Source organism: Chiloscyllium plagiosum, chromosome 1 (assembly GCF_004010195.1).
Source record: "Chiloscyllium plagiosum isolate BGI_BamShark_2017 chromosome 1, ASM401019v2, whole genome shotgun sequence".
Taxonomy (NCBI): Eukaryota; Metazoa; Chordata; class Chondrichthyes; order Orectolobiformes; family Hemiscylliidae; genus Chiloscyllium; species Chiloscyllium plagiosum.
Window position 1 is genome coordinate 137,077,353 of NC_057710.1, and position 22,598 is coordinate 137,099,950.

The 22,598-nt window shown below is 39.8% G+C and overlaps 1 protein-coding gene across 3 annotated transcripts in view; it reads left to right on the plus strand.

The window, feature by feature from the left end:
* The window catches only part of LOC122553739 (caspase-6-like), a 43,851-nt gene extending 21,611 nt beyond the window's left edge, over window positions 1-22,240 (plus strand). For all 3 annotated transcript variants that reach the window (XM_043698015.1, XM_043698008.1, XM_043698021.1), the window contains 6 exons: window positions 6,680-6,716; window positions 10,370-10,519; window positions 11,983-12,059; window positions 14,580-14,755; window positions 16,604-16,757; window positions 21,172-22,240. In XM_043698015.1, the coding sequence (XP_043553950.1) occupies window positions 6,680-6,716; window positions 10,370-10,519; window positions 11,983-12,059; window positions 14,580-14,755; window positions 16,604-16,757; window positions 21,172-21,410 (833 nt within the window). In that variant the 3' untranslated portion in view covers window positions 21,411-22,240. The remainder of the gene's footprint in view (window positions 1-6,679; window positions 6,717-10,369; window positions 10,520-11,982; window positions 12,060-14,579; window positions 14,756-16,603; window positions 16,758-21,171) is intronic.
* Window positions 22,241-22,598: the final 358 nt, after the last annotated feature.

A 22,598-nucleotide genomic window follows, 5' to 3' on the forward strand; every position in this document is an offset into this window, starting at 1 on the left:
TTTTCCCGGCCACCAAGGCAATACTTACAAGTCTGTTTTTCTTACCTTGGTCTGTGCACAGAGTTGCCTGGCCCCTTTTGTCACCGTATTTTCTATCGAGCTCCTATCACTGTCTGATTCAGATGTCTCTCTTATAGGATTCACATCAGTCACCCAAGGGTGCAGACCAAACCGGGACACGAGACCGCTCCTCAATGGGGAATGGGACGCGTCTTCCCAGAGTCCAAGGCCAGCCACTCCCCCCGGTGATGGAAGAAAATCCCCGACACGAGCCCCCAATTGTGAGAAACAAAAGCTCACTCACTTTAATAATTTCAGTCCGAGACTAATTTCTGATCAGCATTTATTTGTACACCTATAGATGGGTGCTTTGTCTAATTACCTGGTAAGGTAATGACAAAATGCACACTATATCCAAAAAACCCTCGCAATTTATACCATATGTTTTCCTTATTCCATTGTCTGTTCCCTGCTTCGCTTACGTCACTCATTTCCTTAAGACTTATCACACAACTTCTGTTTATCCTGTTTTGTCCGTGACAAACTCTTATCTCTGACTCCCATAAGGGTGTTTGACTTCAGTCTATTATAGATTATTGATTAGGCATATCTTTTCTTCTATCAGCATCTATTTCCATCCAGAGGCCACTTTGACCTCCTTTGATTAGGGTTAGTTCCTGTGTCTTGAGGAGGGGAAACAGATGCTTTCCTGTTTGCCCATATATCCACCATTGTTCTGTATTCATGTCTCATGCTTTCTTTTTGCTGAATATGTATTTTCTCATTCCTATTCTGTATCAGAATTTATACTTGCAGAAATAACATTAATTCATTTATATCCCACAGGAATCATGTGTCAGGTATAGATAGTAGAAATCAAGTGATTCCCGAGAAGCGTATAAAGGAAGTTGGAGTATACTTAAGACGGAATTCAGGCGGGCAAGAAAGGGACATGAAATAGCTTTGGCAGATAGGGTGAGGGAGAATCCAAATGGATTTTACAAATACATTAAGGACAAAAGGCTAACTAGGGAGAAAATGGCACGTAAAGGTGGATAAATCCTCGGGACCTGATCAGGTGTACCCTGAAACTCAGGGAAGCTCGGGAAGTGACTGCTGAGCACTTTGCTGAGAGATTTGTATCATCGATGGCCACAGAGGAGGTGCCTGAAGACTGGAGATTGGCTAACATTGTGAGACTATTTGAAAAGCTGGTGAGTCTGACATTGGTGAACAAGTTGTAGGAGGGAACCTGGTGGGACAGGTTTTGAAAGGCAGGGACTAATTAGGGTTAGTCAGCATGGTACATGAGAAATCGTGTCACACAAACTTGATTGAGGTTTTTGAAGAGGATTGACGGCAGAGTGGTAAACATGATCTGTATAGACTTCAGTAAGGCGTTTGACATGGTTCCTCATGACAGACTGGTTAGTAAGGTTAGTTTATATGGAATAGAGGGAGAACTAGCTATTTTGAATATAGAACTGGCTCAAATGTGGAAGACGGTAGTGGTGGAAGGTTGCTTTTCAGGCTGGAGTCCTGTGACCAATGGTGTGCCACAAGGATTGGTGCTGGATCCACTGCTTTTCGTCATTTTTATAAATGATTTGTATGTGAACATAGTAAGTGTGGTTAGTAAGTTTGCAGATGACACAAAATATTACCTCAGTTTACAATGGGATTTTGATCAGATGGGCCAATGGGCTGAGGAGTGGGAGATGGAGTTTAATTTAGATAAATGTGATGTGCTGCATTTTGGAAAGGCAAATCTTAGCAGGACTTATACGCTTAACGGTAAGGTCCTGGGGAGTGTTGCTGAACAAAGAGGCCTTGGAGTGCAGATATATATTCCTTGAAAGTGGAATCGCAGGTAGCCTGGATAGTGAAGGAGGCATGTAGTATGCTTGCCTTTTATTGGTTCGTGCATAGAGTATGGGAGTTGGGAGGTCATATTGTGATTGTACGGGACATTGGTAAGGCTATTTTTGGAACACCGTGTACAGTTCTGGTCTCCCTGCTATAGGAAGGATGTTGTGAAACCTGAAAAGATTCAAAAAGAAATGTACAAAGATGTGCCAGGGTTGGAGGGTTTGAGCTATAGGCTCAAACTGAATAGGCTGAATAGGCTGGGGCTGTTTTCCCTGTAGCACGGAGCCTGAGGGGTGACCTAATAGAGGTTTATATAATCATGAGGGGCATTGATAGAGTAAACAGACAAGTCTTCTGCCTTGGTTAAGGGTGCCCAAACCTAGAGGGCATAGTTTAAGGTGAGGGTAGAAATATATAAAAGGGATCTAAGGGGCAACATTTTCACGCAGAGGGTGGTGCATGTATGGAATAGGCTGCTAGAGGAAGTGGTGGAGGCTGATACAATTACCTGCCCTGCCTCCCTGATTTGCCTTTCTAAAATGCAGCACCTCACATATATCGAAATTAAATAGCAGCTGCCACTGGTCCATCTGATCAAGATCCTGTTATATTCTGAGGTAACTTTTGCTGTCCACTGCCCCTCCAACGTTTGCAACTTTTTCATGCAGCGGGTGGTGCATGTATGGAATAAGCTGCCAGAGGAAATGGTGGAGGCTAGTACAATTACACTATGTAAAAGGCATCTGGATAGGAAGGTTTTGAGGGATGTGGGCCAAATGAGACTACATTAATTTATGATGTGAAAGTGCCGGTGTTGGACTGGGGTGGACAAAGTTAAAAATCTCTCAACACCAGATTATAGTCCAACAGGTTACAAACCTTTGGAGTGCTGCTCCTTTGTCAGATAGCTAGCTACTTGACAAAGGAGCAGCACTTCGAAAGCTTGTAAACTGTTGAACTATAACCTGGTGTTGTGAGATTTTTGATGAGATTAATTTAGGATATCTGGTCGGCATGAATGAGTTTGACCGAAAGGCCAGCCATTGCTGTCATTAGTCCCAGCTTGATCTGCTGATGCCTGGTATACAAACAACACCAAGCAGACACTGTGCCCCCCCAAAACATTGATCATCTTGCTCTACATTAGAAATATCTCATAACTAACAACAAAACTTCTATGTCCTCTGGAAATAATGACAGCACACAAATTCACAGCACACTTTGCCAGCTACTATCCAGGACAAAAGCCCCTATACCTACAACATGCAGGACGAATGTGATTTTTAAAAAAAAATACACCATTACATAGGACAAACCAACGGAATACACAAGCATCAACTTGCACTAAAATGACACAACCAGTCGTCCTTCACAGTGAAGGACACCATTTCATTACTGGGACGGCCAAAAACAAAGTCGAGCTCAGGAATTCCTCGGAGGCCTTGTATTCATCTGCTGGTTCCATAAACAAACACCGGACCCATCTACAAACCACTACAGTACAAACTGAAAGTAGAGCCTCCCACCACAACAGACAACTATATAAATTCGGGGCAGATTGCAACGATAGCGCTTCACCCGGAGATTACACAGCACTGAAGATGTCACCCAGGAGGGAGACAAAATGTTTTCAAGAAAATCAACCAGCTCAGCGAACCGACTAACAACTTTAACCCCAACACGAACTATAGATCTTCACTAAAATCTATTTAAGGGGCCTATAGTGTACTCTCAGAAGTATGATTGGCCTCATTTGGGGAGCCTTCTCGGATATCATTCCTCTCTTGATGTAATTGATTCCCCGATAATATTCCTTCCTCATTTCCCTCCTTACCAGTCTCACCTGAAGACCCTATAAACTGGAATACTGAGCAGATAATCCTGCCCTCTTCTCAGCCATTTCTTGATAGCAATTACATCATACCCCCATGTTTTAACTTCTGCCCTCAGCTCATCTGCCTTTTTTTTTGTCAGACTCCTACACTAAAATAACCATCCAATCTTGCTAAACTTCCTTGTGCCTTAACTGGCTGATAATTTCCATGCCTCCGTGACCCCCTTGCTGTTTCCACTAATTTTAGCTGTTCATTTCCCCGATTGAACATTTTCCTTAGGATCCCACCCTACCTGCCAAGTTACTTTAAACCCTACCCAACAACACCAGCAAACCCCCTGCAAAGATGCTAGTCCAATTCTGGTTCCTTGTATTAGTCCCATCACCCCAAATAACATGATCCCAAATGTTGCAGAAATCTAAAGCCCTCCCTCCTGCACCATCTCCCCAGCGAAGCGTTCATTCCTATTTCTATATTTATTAGCACGTGGCACTAAAATCCAGAGATAACTACCTTTTTGAGTCTTGTTTAATCTATTTCCAACTCCCTAAATTCGGCTTGAAGGACCTCATCCTCTTTTCCAGCTATCCCATTGATATAATCTCTATCTGTTTGCTGTTCCCCCTTCAAAATGCACTGCAGCCATTCAGTGCCAGTGTCCTTCAGTGGTTTCACTGCTTCTGTTCTAACAAGTAAGTTTCTAACTTTGGTATTTCTTTTTATGCATGGATGGTTTTGCACAGAATTTATCAGTGATAACTTCTAGATAAGTGATCCAAATATTTATTTAAGTTAACAAATTTGTTTTTTTTTGTGTGGTGCTACTAATTATGGGAATGTGGAATCATATGAGATCTGATATATTATTACTGTCTACCTTTTGTGCTTTTTATTAAATCAGTGTGGTTAGTTTTACTTCTGCCTACAGATTTCCATAGTATTTGGATAACTCCAGAATAATGTAAGGGTATATTAGTGATCTTGTGCTAATTTATTGAACTAAATCTAGAGTCATAAAGGTTTCCTTTGACGTCAGGGTACTGTGACAGTAGAAGATAACAAGTTCACAGTTATCTTTTTCATTTAGCTGTTAGACTGCCATCTGATGGAGCCCCAAAAATCCACAATAACCAAATTTCACATTACCTCCCACTACAAGATTTTGGCAACACAAAATTTGCTCCTAATTTAAAAAGTATGGTTGGCCCAGATCATTGCATTTTGAATTTGGTGTTAATGGGAAAGTGTGAGGTTATGCACTTTGTTGGGGCATAGACTATTTTCTAAATGGGGAAAGAGTTTCCCCCCTCAATCCAAAAATGTGCAGGTTAGGTGAATTGGTCATGCTAAATTGCCTGTAGTGTTAGGTGAAGGGGTAAATATAGGGAACTGGGTCTGGGTGGGTTGCGCTTTGGCGGGTCGGTGTGGACTTGTTGGGCCGAAGGGCCTGTTTCCACACTGTAAGTAATCTGATCTAAATCTGAAGCAGAAAGGAATTTAAGAAAATCCTAAATTAGGACTCTTAAGGTTAACCTTCAGGTTCACTTTGTAATTAGGAAGGCAAATTTAACGGCAGTCATTTCGAGAATGCTAGAATACAAGAGCAAGGATGTACTGCGTAGGCTGTGTAAGACTCTGGTCAGACTACATTTGGAAGATTTGAGAGTAGTTTTGGGCCTTTGATCTAAGGAAGAATGTGCTGGTGTTGAAGCGGTCCAGAGGAGGTTTACATGAATGATCTTGGGAATGAAGGGCTTGTTATCTGAGAGGATCGGTTGAGGACTCTGATACTGCACTTAATAGAGTTTAGAAGGATAAGGGGGATCTTGCTGAAACTTCTCAAGAATATTGAGAGGCCTGGGTAGAGTAGCATGGAGATGATGTTTCCGTTACTAGAGACTTGGACCCAAGAGTGCAATCGGAGTGGAGGGACAAACCTTTGAGTTGAGAAGAGTAATTTCTTCAGCCAGAGTATGGTGAATCTATGAAATCTATGAATCAGTGTATGCACGATAGACAGGTTCTTGGTTAGTAAGGAAATCAAAGGTTACTGGGAGGAGGCAGAAGAATGAGGTTGAGCAATGCATCAGCCATGTGGGGGTGGAATGCTGACTCAATGTTTAGCACTGCAGTTTTCACAGTGCCAGGGGCCCGGATTCAATTCCAGCCTTCAGTGACTGTGAGCAAGCTCCACACAGACATTCTCCACATGTCTGCGTGGGTATTCCAGTTTCCTCCCACAGTCCACAGATGTTCAGGTTAGGTGGATTAGCTATGCTAAATTGTCCAGAGTAGCCAGATGTGCAAGCGAGGTGGATTAGCCAAGGTGACAGGGAGCTGAGTTTTGGTGAGATACTCGATGGGCCGAACTGTCTCTTTCCACACTGTAGGGATTCTATGATGAAGTGGTTGAATCGCATAGTTCTATTCCTAATTCTTATGGTTTTTTTTAGTTCAAGTGAGAAGGGCAACACTACTGATGTAGTGAGTCTCACTAATTGATAAACTACATAAGCTTTCCCAAATTTGTTCCTGGCTCTAATTAAATCTTCCCGGTCCTGAAACAGGATATTATTTCAATTCCCCTCTATTCTCGTTGGAGTTTAGTTATTTATGCACTTCGTTTTGGATCTGCTTCCCCATTTATTTCCTGAAGTCTCTTCTTTAGTTTGGTTGCAGACTTTTTTCTGGTATTGTAGTTCTTCTGTAAGTGTGGTTAAGTTTATGTTCTCAGTGCCCTTCTATGGCATGTTATTTCTAAACTAAAATAAACTGTGATCAAACTTTGTCATGAAATTTGATGCAGAAAATGTTAAGATGTTGGAGAATTCTTGAAGTACTGATTATTGATTATATTATTTTAATGTAAGGATCCTGCAAAATCAAGCAGCTGATGCTTGCATACCACAAATACAAATCTCCAAATGTACGTTATTGTAAGTTTGCACTGATGGTAAATTTCTTCTTTTTTTCAGTTGTCTGTGAAGTCGATTTTCCAACAATTCTGCGAAGGTATCAAATGCTTTTAAATGTAACATTGAGACATTTTACAGTTTTAAAATAAAACAATTATATTATATTTACATTCACTTTGAAGTTGAAGTCATTTCAAACCAGTTTGATGGAGGAGAGGGAAATGCCACAGAGGGTTGCCAACTCTATATTCCTGATGGTTTCTTCACATGACCTCTTAACTGCACACCCACTGTGGTCCATCTTTCAGGCACACAGCCTGTTCTTGCCAATTGGACAATTGACTGACTCTTTATCTTGTTGGATATTCTTAATGAAAAAGCCTTTCCCATCCTATTTTTGTTATTTGCTAATTATAATCAAATTTTTGAAAAGGTAAAAGTGCATAATTTTGTTCAAACCCTTTATGGTATGCAGTAATGGGAAAGTAGCAAACATTTAAGATGATTGGTAGAGGAATTAGAATGTACGTAAAATTTCTTCATCTAGAGTGTAATGGGTCTCTGGAATTTGCTCGCTGCGGCAGAAACACTCAATTTAAGAGGAACCTGGATCTGCACCTGAAGTGTGTTAACCTGCAAGGCTACAGATCAGGTGCTGGTGATGAGACTAAAATAAGTGGCCAGTTTATTCAGTTGGTACAGACATAAACAGGCTGAATGCCACTTCGTTGCTGTAATGATTTGATTTTAATTACTGAAACTTAATCTTCAATTCTGGAGGATTGATCACTGGCATAAATGAAGTAATGCCTCTAAGACTATGACTCAGCCATGGATGATCACTCACAAGCACCAATTTAACTTCAGACGTTACCAAAAAATTTGAATTAATTACTCATAAAAAATCAGTACAAGGAGTTTTACATTTATCATGTTTCTCCAAATCAATTAAGGCTAGCTTTTTCATTTTACTTATTCTTCCCATTCATTAACAACTATACTAATTGCTCAATAGTGATACGTCATTGATCCTTGCGCAATTAATTCAGTGCTGAAGATTCAGAAACTGCAGGCGATTAAATACAGCAGTAAATATACAACTAAATTCGTCAGTATACCACTAAGACATTTTTGAAGGATTTTATTGATAGTCTAAGGGGAGTTTGAACAAAATACAAATTTTAACATTTTTATATAGATACAAATTGGAAATCAGATGTTAAAGTTATCTTTCTGTACTTAATATTGAAAACCAAATTCCTTGGCTTGGTATAGCATTTTCTGCATGTTTTAATGTTTCTTTCAGCAACATTCACGTTTTCTATTTTATAAGAATAAATAATACCTTGCTAATTCTATATTTTGCTGTGTCTTGTGTACTTGTTCAAAGTGATCATGAATGGAGTGGGAATATACTTAGTTAAATAGAGAATGAAAGGATTAAATCAGAAATAGTGAGAAATGATTAAATTGATTAAAATCAATCTGAGAAAGAAATATGCCATTTTTCCCTGGTCTTGCCAATAGTAATTCTGGATCCTAGCAATATGGTTGCCTCTTAATTGCCCTCTTAAAAGCCTAGCAAGTTACTCTATTGAAAGCAGCAAATGCTAGCAATATTAATTAAAGCAAATATGAATTAAAGCAAGATCATGTTTGTACTTCAATAAATCAGTGCAGAATTCAGCAGGAAGGGTAGAAAAGAAACTATTTTATAAATTTTGAGAGATTGCAGAACTTTGAGACACAGATCTGGGTGTCCTGGTACCATAAAAAATCAGCATAGAAGGTGGTCATAGGCCCATTCACAGAGCTCATGGCAAATCTGATAATCCTCAACCTTTTGAATGACAAACTTAGTGTGCAGGTACAGCAAGCAATTAGAAAGTCAAATGGAATGCTATTGTATATATGGCATGGGAATGGAATGAAAATAAGGACTTTTTCACTATGGTAATATAGGATATTGAGACTGCACATAACAACTCTGTGGTATTCTATGTCCTTGTTTAGGAGAGGACATAATTGTATTACAAAGTTAAGAGAAGATTCACTGAAATAAGGGCTTTCTTATGAGGAAAGATTGGACAGGTGGTACCTGTATTCATTGGCATTTAGAAGAATCTTAGGTGTTTTTATTGAAATCTTGGGGTGACTTGATGGGATTGATTAATTAATAGAAGGGTATTTCTCCTAGGTAATGGGGGGACAGCTTTTTCTCCTTTTTAAGGCAGAGATGAGAATTATTTTTTCTGCAGGTCATAAAAGTTTTTGGAGTTCTTCCCCCAAGTTGCAGAGGCAGAATCATTGAATAATAATAAGGCAGAGGTAGACTATTTGTTGACTAAGGGGGTATAGGTAGCCTTGAATGTAGATTGAGACTAAAATCTGATTTAGCTAGGGTCATGATGAATGGCACAACAGGCTTGAGGGTGAAATGACATTCCAACTCCCAACCACTAGGTTCTTATAGTCATAGAGATGTACAGCATGGAAACAGACCCTTGTCCAACTCGTCCATGTCGACCAGACAACCCAACCCAATCTTGTCCCACTTGCCAGCATCTGGCCCATATCCCTCCAAACCCTTCCTATTCATATACCCATCCCGATGTCTTTAAAATGTTGCAGTTGTTCTAGCCTCCAACACACCACCCTCTGTGGGAAAAAGTTGCCCCTTAGGCATGATGATAAATGAGCATGTATTTCAAGTATTGAGTTTTTTTTGGCAAATAGCATCTTAACCTTGAATGCAAAAGAAGGATTGCATTTTAAGTGGGTGGTTATAAAAATAATCTGTTGTAACCTGTTACATTTAAAGCTTGGAGGGTTAATCTTGCAAGATTTTTTTTTTCCTTCATGGTAAACATTTCACCAATAAGAACTAAAGAATTCATCGCAGAACATGTTTGCTTGTAAAACTTCGTGGGCGGCACGGTGGCACAGTGGTTAGCACTGCTGCCTCACAGCGCCTGAGACCCGGGTTCAATTCCCGCCTCAGGCAACTGACTGTGTGGAGTTTGCACGTTCTCCCCGTGTCTGCGTGGGTTTCCTCCGGGTGCTCCGGTTTCCTCCCACAGTCCAAAAGATGTGCAGGGTCAGGTGAATTGGCCATGCTAAATTGCCCGTAGTGTTAGGTAAGGGGTAAATGTAGGGGTATGGGTGGGTTTCGCTTTGGCGAGTCGGTGTGGACTTGTTGGGCCGAAGGGCCTGTTTCCACACTGTAATGTAATCTAATCTAATCTAAAAAAAAAACTCTTTTAATTAGATGGAATCTTTGATTTTCTTTTCTTAAAATTATGATATATCATGTAGAGGATAAGCTACATAATGAAGTATCTTGTGTAAAAGTAGGTAGCACTGAGTGCGCAATTAAGATTGGGAGTTGCCACTTTTCTTAAAAATGTTGACTTAAATGTATCATTGCCCGGGGAAACAAATCTCACCCATTATTTTGAGAATTATGTCAAAGTTTGTTGTCGAGTGGTTTAATGGAGCAGAAGTGGTAAGCACCTAACTTGTTGAATGATAATATATAGCCAAGGGAGAAGATTGAAGCATATTTTTCAGAAACAAAAAAAAGTAAATAAAACAAAACTATACATGTATAATGCCAACCAATCATCACACTTTTATGCAGCATTGTCTTGGCTGCAAGATGAAAAGATTCAACAGCATGTCTCTTTCAGCAGTAAGCATCTTTAGTATTGCTTCATTGTTCTGAATTTGGCTGATTTGTTTTTGTTACAGCAATGATGTCATGGATCCATCTGTTGAATACAACATGAATCACCGCAGGCGAGGGATTGCTTTAATCTTTAACAATGAGCGCTTTTTCTGGTATCTGGGTTTACCTGAAAGAGGAGGAACAAATGCTGATAGATTCAGTCTGGATAAAAGGTATGCCAGACTGTTTGAGATGTGTTGCAGTATATTTATTGCAAAGCTGCATTAATCAAAGATTTGTCAGGAAAATAAGAGCATGCAGATATTATGGACCAGACAAACCCCCTCCCCTCAAAATATATCCAGAAGATAACCAAGACTCGAACTTTAATCTGATTTACAAGCAAGTATAAGGCGCTACTTTCCAGATGTGAATCAATTGGTTACACTACTAGGCTTCAAGCAAAACACTATTTATAATTTTCATTACAGTTAAAATACAAAACAAAAGAAAGAATTGATATAATTTTAACTCTACTGGAGAACTTAACAGAATAGTATACCAGTTAACTACTAAACAACTGTTCCAATATAGTTTCCTCCATAAATACCTCCTTAGCAAAGACAAACTCAGTAAAATAGATTGCCTCACATGCAATGTTTCTCAAGTCCAGGTGGAAAGAACACAGAATTCTAGCACAGAGAGAACGCCAGCTTTTTTCTGTGGCAGAGAGATGTACAACAGCTTCCACAGCCAGCTTCAAAACCCGAACATCCACTGAAAGCTAACCTAAAAGTGTGTTTCTGTGGGAGCCTGACTCACCTATTCTTACTGCATCTATTGCTAAAAATTAGACAACATCAGGTTATAGCCCAGCAGGTTTATTTGGAAGCATTAGCTTTCGGAGCACTGCTCCTTCATCAGGTGGTTTGAAGGAGCAGCACTCTGAAAGCTACTGCTTCCGACAAAACCTGTTTGACTACAACCTGATGTTGTGTAATTTTTAACTTTGTCCATCCCAGTCCAACACTGGCACCTTCAAATCGCTTCTATTGTTCTAACTTTTCAAAAAAAAAAGGACCCAAGGCCTCCTTTTTTTTATTAGCTTGGCAAGTCTGTCTTAAAACTTTTCTTCCAAAAAAAAGGACAAAATAAACCTTTTTAAAGTCATAGCATTGTCACACAGCATACTCTGCAACTTAACGTTTTGTGGCAGGGAGCAGATTATTTCCACAATTGCAAATAAGCACAAATTGCAGGATGATGTGTGTCCTCCAATGTTAACCTGAAAATGGGAGCTTGGGATAGAATTAATTTCACCATAGCGTGCATTTACAAAATCGGGTTAAAATAAGAATCTGGTTTATATGATATATTTTAGATTAAAAGCCCTCAATGAAAGTTGAGGCATTTATAGGCTTACACTATTCTTTTCTTCCTTTTTTGTAAGGAACTAGCAATGTGTGTCACAAGGCCTAATCAACATTCTGCCTAAGTGGGTTAGAATTTTGGTTTGTTCATGCTTCTTCATGAGTGCTTCTTCATGGACATCACCCTGGACAGACTCTCCAAGTCAAACATTTTTGCAATTTGATTGTTCATGACTGGGAATTGTAGCTAGTAAAGAAATCCCTAAATATGATTAAAAAGAGAGTTTTGCATACTAAGAAGTCAACATGTGTTTTTCTTTAAATAGATTAAGAGAGCTGGGGTTTGATGTACGTGTTTATGATAACTACAAAGCATTGGAAGTGTTGCAGATAATTCATGAAGGTAACAAAATTTACATTTCCTGCATTTTTGGAAAACAGTGAATGCTTTCCGAGGCTAGTCCATGTAGAGTTAAGTGTGCCTTTCAGCATAGCAACTGCATCATGACTACATTAAAAAAATAGGAGTAGAAATTCAGGCCTTTCAGCCTACCTTGCCATTCGACAAGGTCATTACTGGTCTGCCCAGGTGTCAACCCTTTCTCATGCTAGCCCATCATAGCCGTTAAAGCTCTGATATTTAAAAATGGATCGATCTACTCTTTTAATTACTTTCAATGATCTAGTCTCCACAACTCAGAGGTAGCGAATTCCAGACAGTTACTACTGTCTGAAAGAAAACCTCTAACAAATAAAGATCTAATTTACTAGAAACATTAAATCTTAATGGGACTGGACAAGCTAACAGTGGGAGCAGTGAGCAATGTTCCTGATGTTTGGGACCTCCAGAACTAGAGGTCACAATCTGAGAAGAACTTCTTCGGTCAGCTGTTAACCTGTGGAATTCTCTACCACAGAACAGTGTTGGAGCCAGTACATTAGATATATTCAGGAGGGAGCTGGACATGATCCTTGTGGCTAAAGGGATCAAGGGGCATGGAGTGAAAGCAGGAATGGGATATTGAGATTGCATGATCATATTGAATGGTGATGCAGGCTCGATACATCTATTTTCTATGTTTTTTATATTGTCTTGAGATTCCACATTAGTCCTAGTCTGTAATTAGGCAAAGAGAGTTGAGTGGATGAATGGCCTCTGTTCTTAGTGTTTTCCTATTGAAGAAAGTGTGTTGCTACCTATGAGCCAAGTTTCAGTCAATACATAATGTCAGTCACCTACAGTAAGGTGCATTTGAATGACTTCTAGAGGGAATTGCAGAGAGGCAATAATCTCTTGTCTGAATCCAAAGGAAAAGTGGATAGTGAGCAAATGGGGATGGACTTGGAAAATTGGGAGAGCGAAAGCATGTATGCTTGCTGTTTGTAAGGACACAATGAAAGGTATCTCAATGGGCCCTTCAGAAAATGCTGAAAGGTCTTTGAGGGGATAGGCATACATTTATCATAGACATTCCGATCTGGCTGGATAGTGAGCTGACATTCCCACATTATATGCCATCCAAACCTTAGTCAAACTATTTAATTTGGCAGTCTATTTACATTATTCTCACAGCTTTATTTATCCTACTTAGATTTGTATCTTTGGCGAACATGGACATTACATTCACTTCCTTAAATCATTGGTCTAGATAAACAGTATACAAATGTGACAAACTCCAAACCTGTCTTCAGTTTGCTCTAATGATGAAAGAAACCATTGCAGGGGGGAAAGTAGTGACACTTTTTTTTTTCCCCTCAAAAAGTATCACCAAATTGGCATTGTCTATAATACTTATGGTGGCATAGTACTACCATTACAATTCAGAAATTTGAAAATGTTGGAAATTTTGTGTGAGTATGTTATAGAAATGATTCACATTTCAGGTAAAGAGCTGAAAATGTGTTGCTGGAAAAGCGCAGCAGGTCAGGCAGCATCCAAGGAGCAGGAGAATCGACGTTTCGGGCATGAGCCCTTCATCAGGAATCTGTTGAGGGAGGAAGAGGGCTTCTTCAAGGAAGGCATCCTTGCAAGAGGATTCGCAGTAGGTTAAAATCTTCGAGGAGAAAGTGAGGACTGCAGATGCTGGAGATGTTTCGGGCAGATGCTCATGCCCGAAACGTCGATTCTCCTGCTCCTTGGATGCTATCTGACCTGCTGCGCTTTTCCAGTAACACATTTTCAGCTCTGATCTCCAGCATCTGCAGTCCTCACTTTCTCCTCGAACATTTCAGATAAAGCCCTTCATCCAATTTGAATGTTGAAAAATTTGTAGATTGAAAAGAGGTTGGTTAATGCTGTTTATTCAACTTTACTTTAACTGCTTTATCTTGTGGTTTTCTGATCTTCCCAAATAAGTGTTGATTTTCCCTTTTGATAGAAAGTGATGAAATGTTCGTGTTCTCTATTTTCACCATCAGAGGATGAAAGCTCAATGATTCCTCTGTGTAAAGCAGCTTCGAAAGGTATCAATGTCTCATCTTGGAATGTACATGAATCAGTGTCCAGTTTGGGAGCCTGTGGTGGAGGAACTGGACTGAGAAGGCACAGAGCATCTGGTGGAGGTTGCAGGGCAGAATTTATTGGGCCATATCTGCCATTCAAGGGAGAACCTGAGATCCAGAAAGGGCTGAAAAATGTGAAACTTTTTTTGGAATCTCCTCCTTCTAGAGCAAAGAAGCATTTTTAGCAAATTTGTATTTCCTAACCCTTCTCTTAGAATTACTTAGTTCAGAAATATCCATGAACAGGCCCAGCTATTTGAATAATACTTAAATTCATGGAAAAATGTACCAATTCACCTCAAAGTAAATCTATTGAGTGATTGCAAAGTTCAGTTTCAGAATGTGTAGTACATTCCCATCACTTATTCTTAGTTTGGGGTAACTTCAGTCCTTGTAATTTCATTCTTTTGTTTTCCCACAGTGGCTACTTCAGATCATTCTGATGCAGACTGCATTTTGTGTGTCTTTCTTAGTCATGGAGAGAACAATCATGTATTTGCATATGATGCAAAAATAAGCTTGCAAGAAATAACTGAGCGTTTCAGAGGTGACAAATGCCCTTCTCTGGTTGGAAAGCCTAAAATATTTATTATTCAGGTAGAGTGAATCTATTTGACTTTAAATAGTAATGTGCAGTTTGTTTGCCTATGTTCCTCTTATGAAACTAAAGAAAATACTTTCAATAATAATTGCAGCATTTAACTGTAATGCCTGGGTGTTCAGTATAGAATATCCACAAACCTTGTCTCCAAAGAAGTGACTGATACTGTTTACTGTAAATGATTATTTGCATAAAGAGAACTTAAATAACTTACTCCACATTCACATAAACAACTGTTCAATTTGCCATCCTACTAGTTAACACCAGTTAGTAGTAGAATAATCTCTACTTTGATTATATCATAAATTTGGGAAGTTGTAGAAAACCTGAAACTGTCACTTGTGTAATTTATGAAATTTTCAAAAAATACTGGTGAGATGTTTTGCTTGTCAGTTAGCTGGGTATTTTCAATCCCTACAGTAGTAAATGCGGAGGTGCTTGCCATAATTGAGGCAACAAAAGTTTCGAGATGACCACTCGTGTTGACTTAGGCAAAATGGCTGAGTTGGAGTCCACACTGATGATGCTCTAGGCACCTGATACCAAGTAAACATGGGTAATTTGCTCTTGATGTTATGGCTGCAGTCTTTTAAATGAAGTGGACTGCCAAAATGATAAAACATCTGCAGCTCTGCTACCCCAACCTTCATCCTCAGCGTGGTGAAGGTCTCAGGAGTGGGATGAGAAGTTTGTGAAGAATGCTAGTGAAAGGGAATGAGCAGAGATGTGGCTTTACAGGCTACAAATTTGTGGTCATGGTGATTTGGATGTGGTTGTGCAGTGTTAGAGCTATGAGCATCTATTAATAATATACTGAGACAGTACACGCACTAGGAAATGATCCTTGCTGTTTTAGTGTAGTGTAGCATTCTGAATAGATCTTTTCATGAGCAAATGACCCTTGGATTAGATTTAATAAATATGTAAGGTTTTCATGAAGGAAAGATTATTTTTAGTAGATGTATAGTAGTGACACTAAAGTAACATTCAAGTCATTGTAATTGAAAATCACTAACTGTAAATGTCAAAATGTAATTTGTGAATCTATAAATTCCATTGTGATAACTCCACAGAATTGAGCAAGACATGATACAGTTCACCTAAGTGAGCAGCTTTAATAAATTTTAATACAAATAGGACTACACATAGGAATGAGGGATGTGTATTCAATGAATGACATTGGGAGAAAATTGGAAATCATACAGCAATAAAAAACTGAATTTAAGGCAATTGTCTATGTAGTGATATACTAATTATGACTAAGCTGGGATCATGCTTTGGTCAGACCACAGAGGAACAGTGTATCCAGATAGAGGACACAGGAGAAACTTTCAACCTAAGGAGGTATTGCAGTACGTAAACCACAAAGTGAATCCCTAATAGTATAGGTCTGAGTTACAGGAAAAAAACCTGATGATGGCATTTTGACCTTTTTAGTCTTGGATAATCGGTTCAAACATGGGTGCAATTTCTATACTATACATCCAATCCTGCAAAAGTTGTGTTTTGGCAAAAGTGAAGGATGTGATTTTAGACTAGCAAAGAAACAGTACAAGACTGAAATCAGTGACCAATATGTGGAATGGATTTGTGGCTGAAGTAATACAGGCAAAATACTGTGCAGGATGGAAACAGACTCTTCAGTCCGACCCATCCATGCCAACCAGATATCCCAACCCAATCTAGTCCCACCTGCCAGCATCTGGCCCATATCCTTCCAAACCCTTCCTATTTTGGGATATTTCTGAGGAACTAAATTGAGGTAAATGGCTCCCTCTCAGTAATTATGAATTTTACTCTTGCTGTTGAAAATAATTGAGCATCCTGTTGCTATTTGATTTCAGGCCTGCAGAGGAGATAAGCATGATGAGCCAGTGATGCCCAAGGATGAAGTAGATGCAAATCAGCCTGTGGTGAATGAAGTGGTTGTTGATGCAGGAACCATGCATACATTACCTGCTGGTGCAGATTTCATTATGTGCTATTCAGTAGCTGAAGGTAATATAGTATAGCAGCATTGGCGACATTTTAGTTAGCACAAATGACAGTTTATTGTTTCTCATTTGTTCAACCTCTAGAAACTAGTTGGAATTTGCCCCTCTATAAATGAACAAAAACTGTTCATGGTTGCCCTTTCAAGAATATTAAAATGTATTGAGTCGTCATTTTTCTCATACCTACCTTTCCCCAAGCTATGTACAGATTTTCATACTAGGGTGCAACCTGCTTCTCTGGACTCCAATTCAAGGTGCAAATCTTTGTTGATCTCCCCATCCAGGGAAAACAATATCTGTACAAGTAACTTTAAATTTAGTTAGCTGCAGTGAAAGTAGTTCCATTGTCATAAGTTCTAACCCTAGAATTATTCTGTATGGTGTCTACAGTTTAACTTTCTAAATAATTGCTTGGTATTACCAAACTTAACCGTCACTATCAAAAGAGCTATTTGTACTCATCAGTACTGAAATACGACAACTTTCTTCAAACGTTATACAGCTCAAGAGTTACTGAAAAATAGTTGTGTATGCTTGTGTCCTTTTGTTACAATACAGCATCTTCAGTGATCAGACACTACTTTTCTATTAGTGTGAGGCTAAGTCAAATGGTGAACAGAGGGAGTGAAAGATGGTGTACACTTTGGTCGCTTTTGACCGGACTTCCAAAGATGGGGGAGAACTAGCTACAAAAAGAAGTTTTTTCACCCTAGTCTACTGTAATTATGCTGGAGATTGTGTACACTGAGCAGAACCTATTCTGATTCTTTCCTGGCCTTGCTCTCACATTGCAGCTTTCTTCATTCAAAACTTGAACCCATTTCAAATTCCATTCACCCCATTATCCTGTTGCCTCTTAAAATTCTCATCCTACTTTTCAGTTCCCTTCATGGATGGTGCAGGAGGGAGGATTTTGGATTCTTTGATAATTGGGGCTCTTTCTGGCGTAGGTGGGACCTCTGGTTCAGATGAAGACCATCCTGCTTGTAGAGGGGTACCAATATCCTGTGGGGGGAATTCGCTAAGGCTATTGGGGTGGGTTTAAACTAATCCAGCAGAGGGATGGGAACCAAAATTGTAGTTCGAGTATAGAAAAGGTTGAGAGTAGGGAGGACCAAAATAAAGTTTGTGATGCAAGATGGCACCGGCAAGCAAGAAGTTGGTTTGAAGTGTGTCTACTTCGACGGCAGGAGCATCCAGAATAAGGTGGGTAAACTTGCAGCATAGGTTGGTACCTGGGACTTCGATGTTGTGGCCATTTCGGAGACATGGTTAGAGCAGGGACAGGAATGGTTGTTGCAGGTTCCAGGATTTAGATGTTTCAGTAAGAACAGAGAAGATGGTAAAAGAGGGGGAAGTGTGGCATTGTTCATTAAGGACAGTATTACAGTTGTGGAAAGGATGTTTAGCGTCAACTGAGGTAGTATGGGCTGAAGTTAGAAACAGGAAAGGAGAGGTCACCCTGTTGGGAGTTTTCTATAGGCCTCCGAATAGTTTGAGCTGTAGAAGAAAGGATAGCAAAGATGATTCTCGATAGGAGTCAGAAAGACAGTAGTTGTCATGGGGGACTTCAACTTTCCTAATATTGACTGGGAACACTATAGTATGAGTACTATAGATGGGTCAGTTTTTGTCCAGTGTGTACAGGAGGGCTTCCTGACACAGTATGTAGACAGGCCAACAAGGGGCGAAGCCACATTAGATTTGGTACTGGTTAGTGAGCCCGGCCAGGTGTTAGACTTGGAAGTAGGTGAGCACTTTGGTGATAGCGATCACAATTCTGTTATGTTTATTTTAGTGATAGAAAGAGATAGGTGTTTACCACTGGGCAAGAGTTACAGTTGGGGGAAAGGCAATTACGATGCAATTAGGCAAGATTTAGGAAGCACAGGATGGGGAAGGAAACTGCAGGGGATAGGCACAGTAGAAATGTGGAGCTTATCTAGGACACACAGTAGCTTTTCCTTGAATAAGTATGTACAGTGGTGGACTCTCCCTCATTATGGGCATTTAAGCGGGCATTGGATAGGCATATGGAGGATAGTGGGCTAGTGTAGGTTAGGTGGGCTTGGATCGGCGCAACATCGAGGGCCGAAGGGCCTGTACTGCGCTGTATTCTTCTATGTTCTATGTACCTGTAGAGTGCAGGAGCTGTGGTTTACGAAGGAAGTGGAATTTCTGGTCAAGAGGAAGAAGAGGGCTTATGTTAGGAGGAGATGGGAAGGGCGTTTGAGGGTTATAAGGTAGCCAGGAAAGACCTGAAGAGAGAGCACAGAAGAGCCAGGAGGAGACATGAGAAGTTGTTGGCAGATAGGGTTTACCCTGATCCTAAGACTTTCTCTTATTCCTTAAATACTTATAGAATGATGAGAGTAAGATTAGGGCCAATCAAGAATAGTAGTGGGAAGTTGTGTGTGGAATCAGGAGATAGGGGAAGCACTAAATGAATATTTTTCAACAATATTCACTCTAGAAAACGACAATGTTGGCGAGGAGATTACTGAGATACAGGCTACTGTAGGTGTGATTGAGGCTCACAAGGATGAGGTATTAGAAATCCTGCAAAGTGTGAAAATAGATAAATCCCCTGGGCTGGATGGGATTTATCTTAGGATCCTCTGGGAAGCCAGGGACAAGATTGCCAAGCCTTTGGCATTGATCTTTAAATCATCATTGTCTACAGGAATAGTGCCAGAAGACTGGAGGATAGCAAACGTGGTTCCCCTGTTAAAGAAGGGTAGTAGAGACAATCCTGGTAATTGTAGACCAGTGAGCCTTACTTCAGTTGTTGGTAGAGTGTTATAAGAGATAGGATTTATAATCATCTAGAAAAGAATAATTTGATTAGGGATAGTCAGTATGGTTTTGTGAAGGGTAGGTCATGCCTCACAAACCTTCAGTTCTTTGAGAAGGTGACCAAACGGGTAGATGAGAGTAAACCATCTGATGTGGTGTATATGGATTTCAGCAAAGTGTTCGATAAGGTTCCCCACAGTAGGCTATGTACAAAATGCAGAAGAATGGGAGTGTGGGAGATATAGCAGTTTGGATCAGTAATTGGCTTGCTGAAAGAAGACAGGGTGGTGGTTGATGGGAAATGTTCATCCTGGAGTCCAGTTACCAGAGGTGTACCATAAGGGTCGGTGTTGGATCCACTACTGTTTGTCATTTTTATAAACTACCTGGATGAGGGCGTAGAAGGGTGGGTTAGTAAATTTGCAGACGACAAAGGTCGGTGGAGTTGTGGATAGTGACAAAGGATGTTGTAGATTACAGAGGCATAGATAAGCTGCAGAGTTGGGCTGAGAGGTGGCAAATTGAGTTTAATGCGGACAACCGTGAGGTGATTCACTTTGGTCGGAGTAACCGGAATGCAAAGTACTGGGCTAATGGTAAATTCTTGGTAGTGTAGATGAGCAGAGAGATCTCGGTGTCCAGGTACACAGATCCTTGAAAGTTGCCACCCAGGTTAACACGGTTAAGAAGGCATACAGTGTTTTAGCTTTTAAGAGAGGGATCGAGTTCTGGAACCATGAGGTTATGCAACAGCTGTACAAAACTCTAGTGCGGCCACACTTGGAGTATTGTGTACAGTTCTGGTCACCGCATTATAAGGAGGATGTGGAAGCTTGGAAAGAGTGCAGAGGAGATTTACTAGGATATTGCTGGTATGGAGGGAAGGTCTTACGAGGAAAGGCTGAGGGACTTGTGGCTGTTTTCGTTAGAGAGGAGGTTGAGAGGTGACTTAGAGACATATAAGATAATCAGGGGGTTAGATAAGGTGGACAAGCAGAGCCTTTTTCCAAGTATGGTGACAGCAAGCATGAGGGGGCATAGCTTTAAATTGAGGGGTGATAGATATAGGACAGATGTCAGAGGTAGTTTATTTACTCAGAAGGAAGGGTATGGAATGCTTTGCCTGCAACGGTAATAGATTCGCCAACTTTAAGTACATTTAAATCGTCATTGGACAAGCACATGGAATAGTGTAGGTTAGATGGGCTTCAGATTGGTATGACAGGTCGCTGTAACATCAAGGGCCGAAGGGCCTGTACTGCGCTCTAATGTTCTATGTTCATGGCTTTGCCTTCCTTGATCTCTTAACTCCCTTAGTCATCTGAATATCTAATTGTAATTGTTCCACCAATGGGTTGCTATACCTTTTGTCTAGGCCCTGAGCTCTGCAAATTCTTCCTGAAATCTCTCCACCTATTTTCCCTTGCCTCCAAAAAAAACTTACCTGTCTGCCCTAATGTTTTATTATCTGCAATGGTTTCTGTTTCAAAATTAAGGTGGCATTAAAAAAAATGCATTATTAAAAACAAGTTGCCAAAACAGTCAAGTAGTAAGAGGTTTAAAATTGTTTACAACAGATTTTGTTCATCCTCAATATTCCAAATATTTTCTTCTTATCATAGGTTTCTATTCTCATCGAGAAACTGTAAACGGCTCCTGGTACATCCAGGACTTTTGCACGTTGCTCGAGAATCAGGGCTCACAGCTCGAGTTCACAGAGTTTCTGACACTGGTGAACAGGAAGGTATCGGAACGAAGTGTGGAAAGATGTGCTGATCGTAATGCATTAGGAAAGAAACAAGTCCCTTGCTTTGCCTCAATGCTTACAAAGAAATTGTATTTTAAACCCAAAACTTCATAAGTTTGGTTTACCTTGGTGTTGCCTTTCCCCCATCTCCCCTTTTAAAGAAAGTAAATTCCTAATTTTAGAACTACCACTAGCAAAATGATTCTGTACACAAATAGGAGTATTAGGTGTGCACCTCCAAACAAAGTAATGAACAGTAAGTCTTAAGTTCAACACATTTTGACCACAAATACTATTCTATTGTGCAATCCAAAAAAACCTAAATTAATTGTAGAAAAAAAGGCTAACCAAAGATTTCCTTTGTCCAATCATGTTTGTGAAAATGTCCAATTTTATTCTAAATAATTAAATCAAAGGTGAAATTGGTTTTGTCAGGTTATAGAATTTTGTAAATTACTTCTGTGGTTACTTGAGTGATGAAAAACTGTCTCCTATACTTCTGAATTATTGGGGTGAAGGGTAACGTTTAAAAAGCTACCATTGTGCTTATGTAGCTTTGTATGTACATTTTAGAATGCAAATAATGACTTAAGATTTTGTTTACATCTGGTTTATTCCATTATTTCCAGCATACAACACCAGCTATTGATCATGTGAACCTTTCAGTAACATAGGTTCTCCAGAAAATCATTGTACAGTGACTTGGTGCTGGACCTCAGGTTAACTTTCTTCTCAGTCTATTGAGGCTTATTAAAAACATTTGTAGAAAATACTAGAGCCTTGTGGCAACTTTAAACTGGAAGGTTTTCAGGGACTTTTTTTTTTGTTCAATCATGTTGTATGAACTAAAATGACCAACGATTTTGAGTATGGCTGTGAACTTTGTATGTATTTTCACTCTTGTTATGTAATCTTAAAGTAAAAGTATTCCAATTTTAAATTGATCTGTTTTTTTGTCAGATGATCTTAATTACCATATTCATATCCTTCATTAAAAGCAACAGACCGACTATACTATTAGAAGACCCAAAGACACCTACACCAAACACCACTAACTTCATCAACAAGGACAGTGTCAAGGTGGTGGACCTATGCCTTACCACACACTTCACCTTCAACAAAAAACCTACAGACAAACCAACAGAACACACCCATGAGACCGCCGATATCAGGGTTCTTAGCAGAGGCAGTAATGCAGCGATTTGAACAAACAGCCTCTGCCAACCATCCAACCCAAACTTTGGGTTCACTACGTGGATGACACCTTTATCACTAAACGAAACAAATTAGAGGAAACCTTCA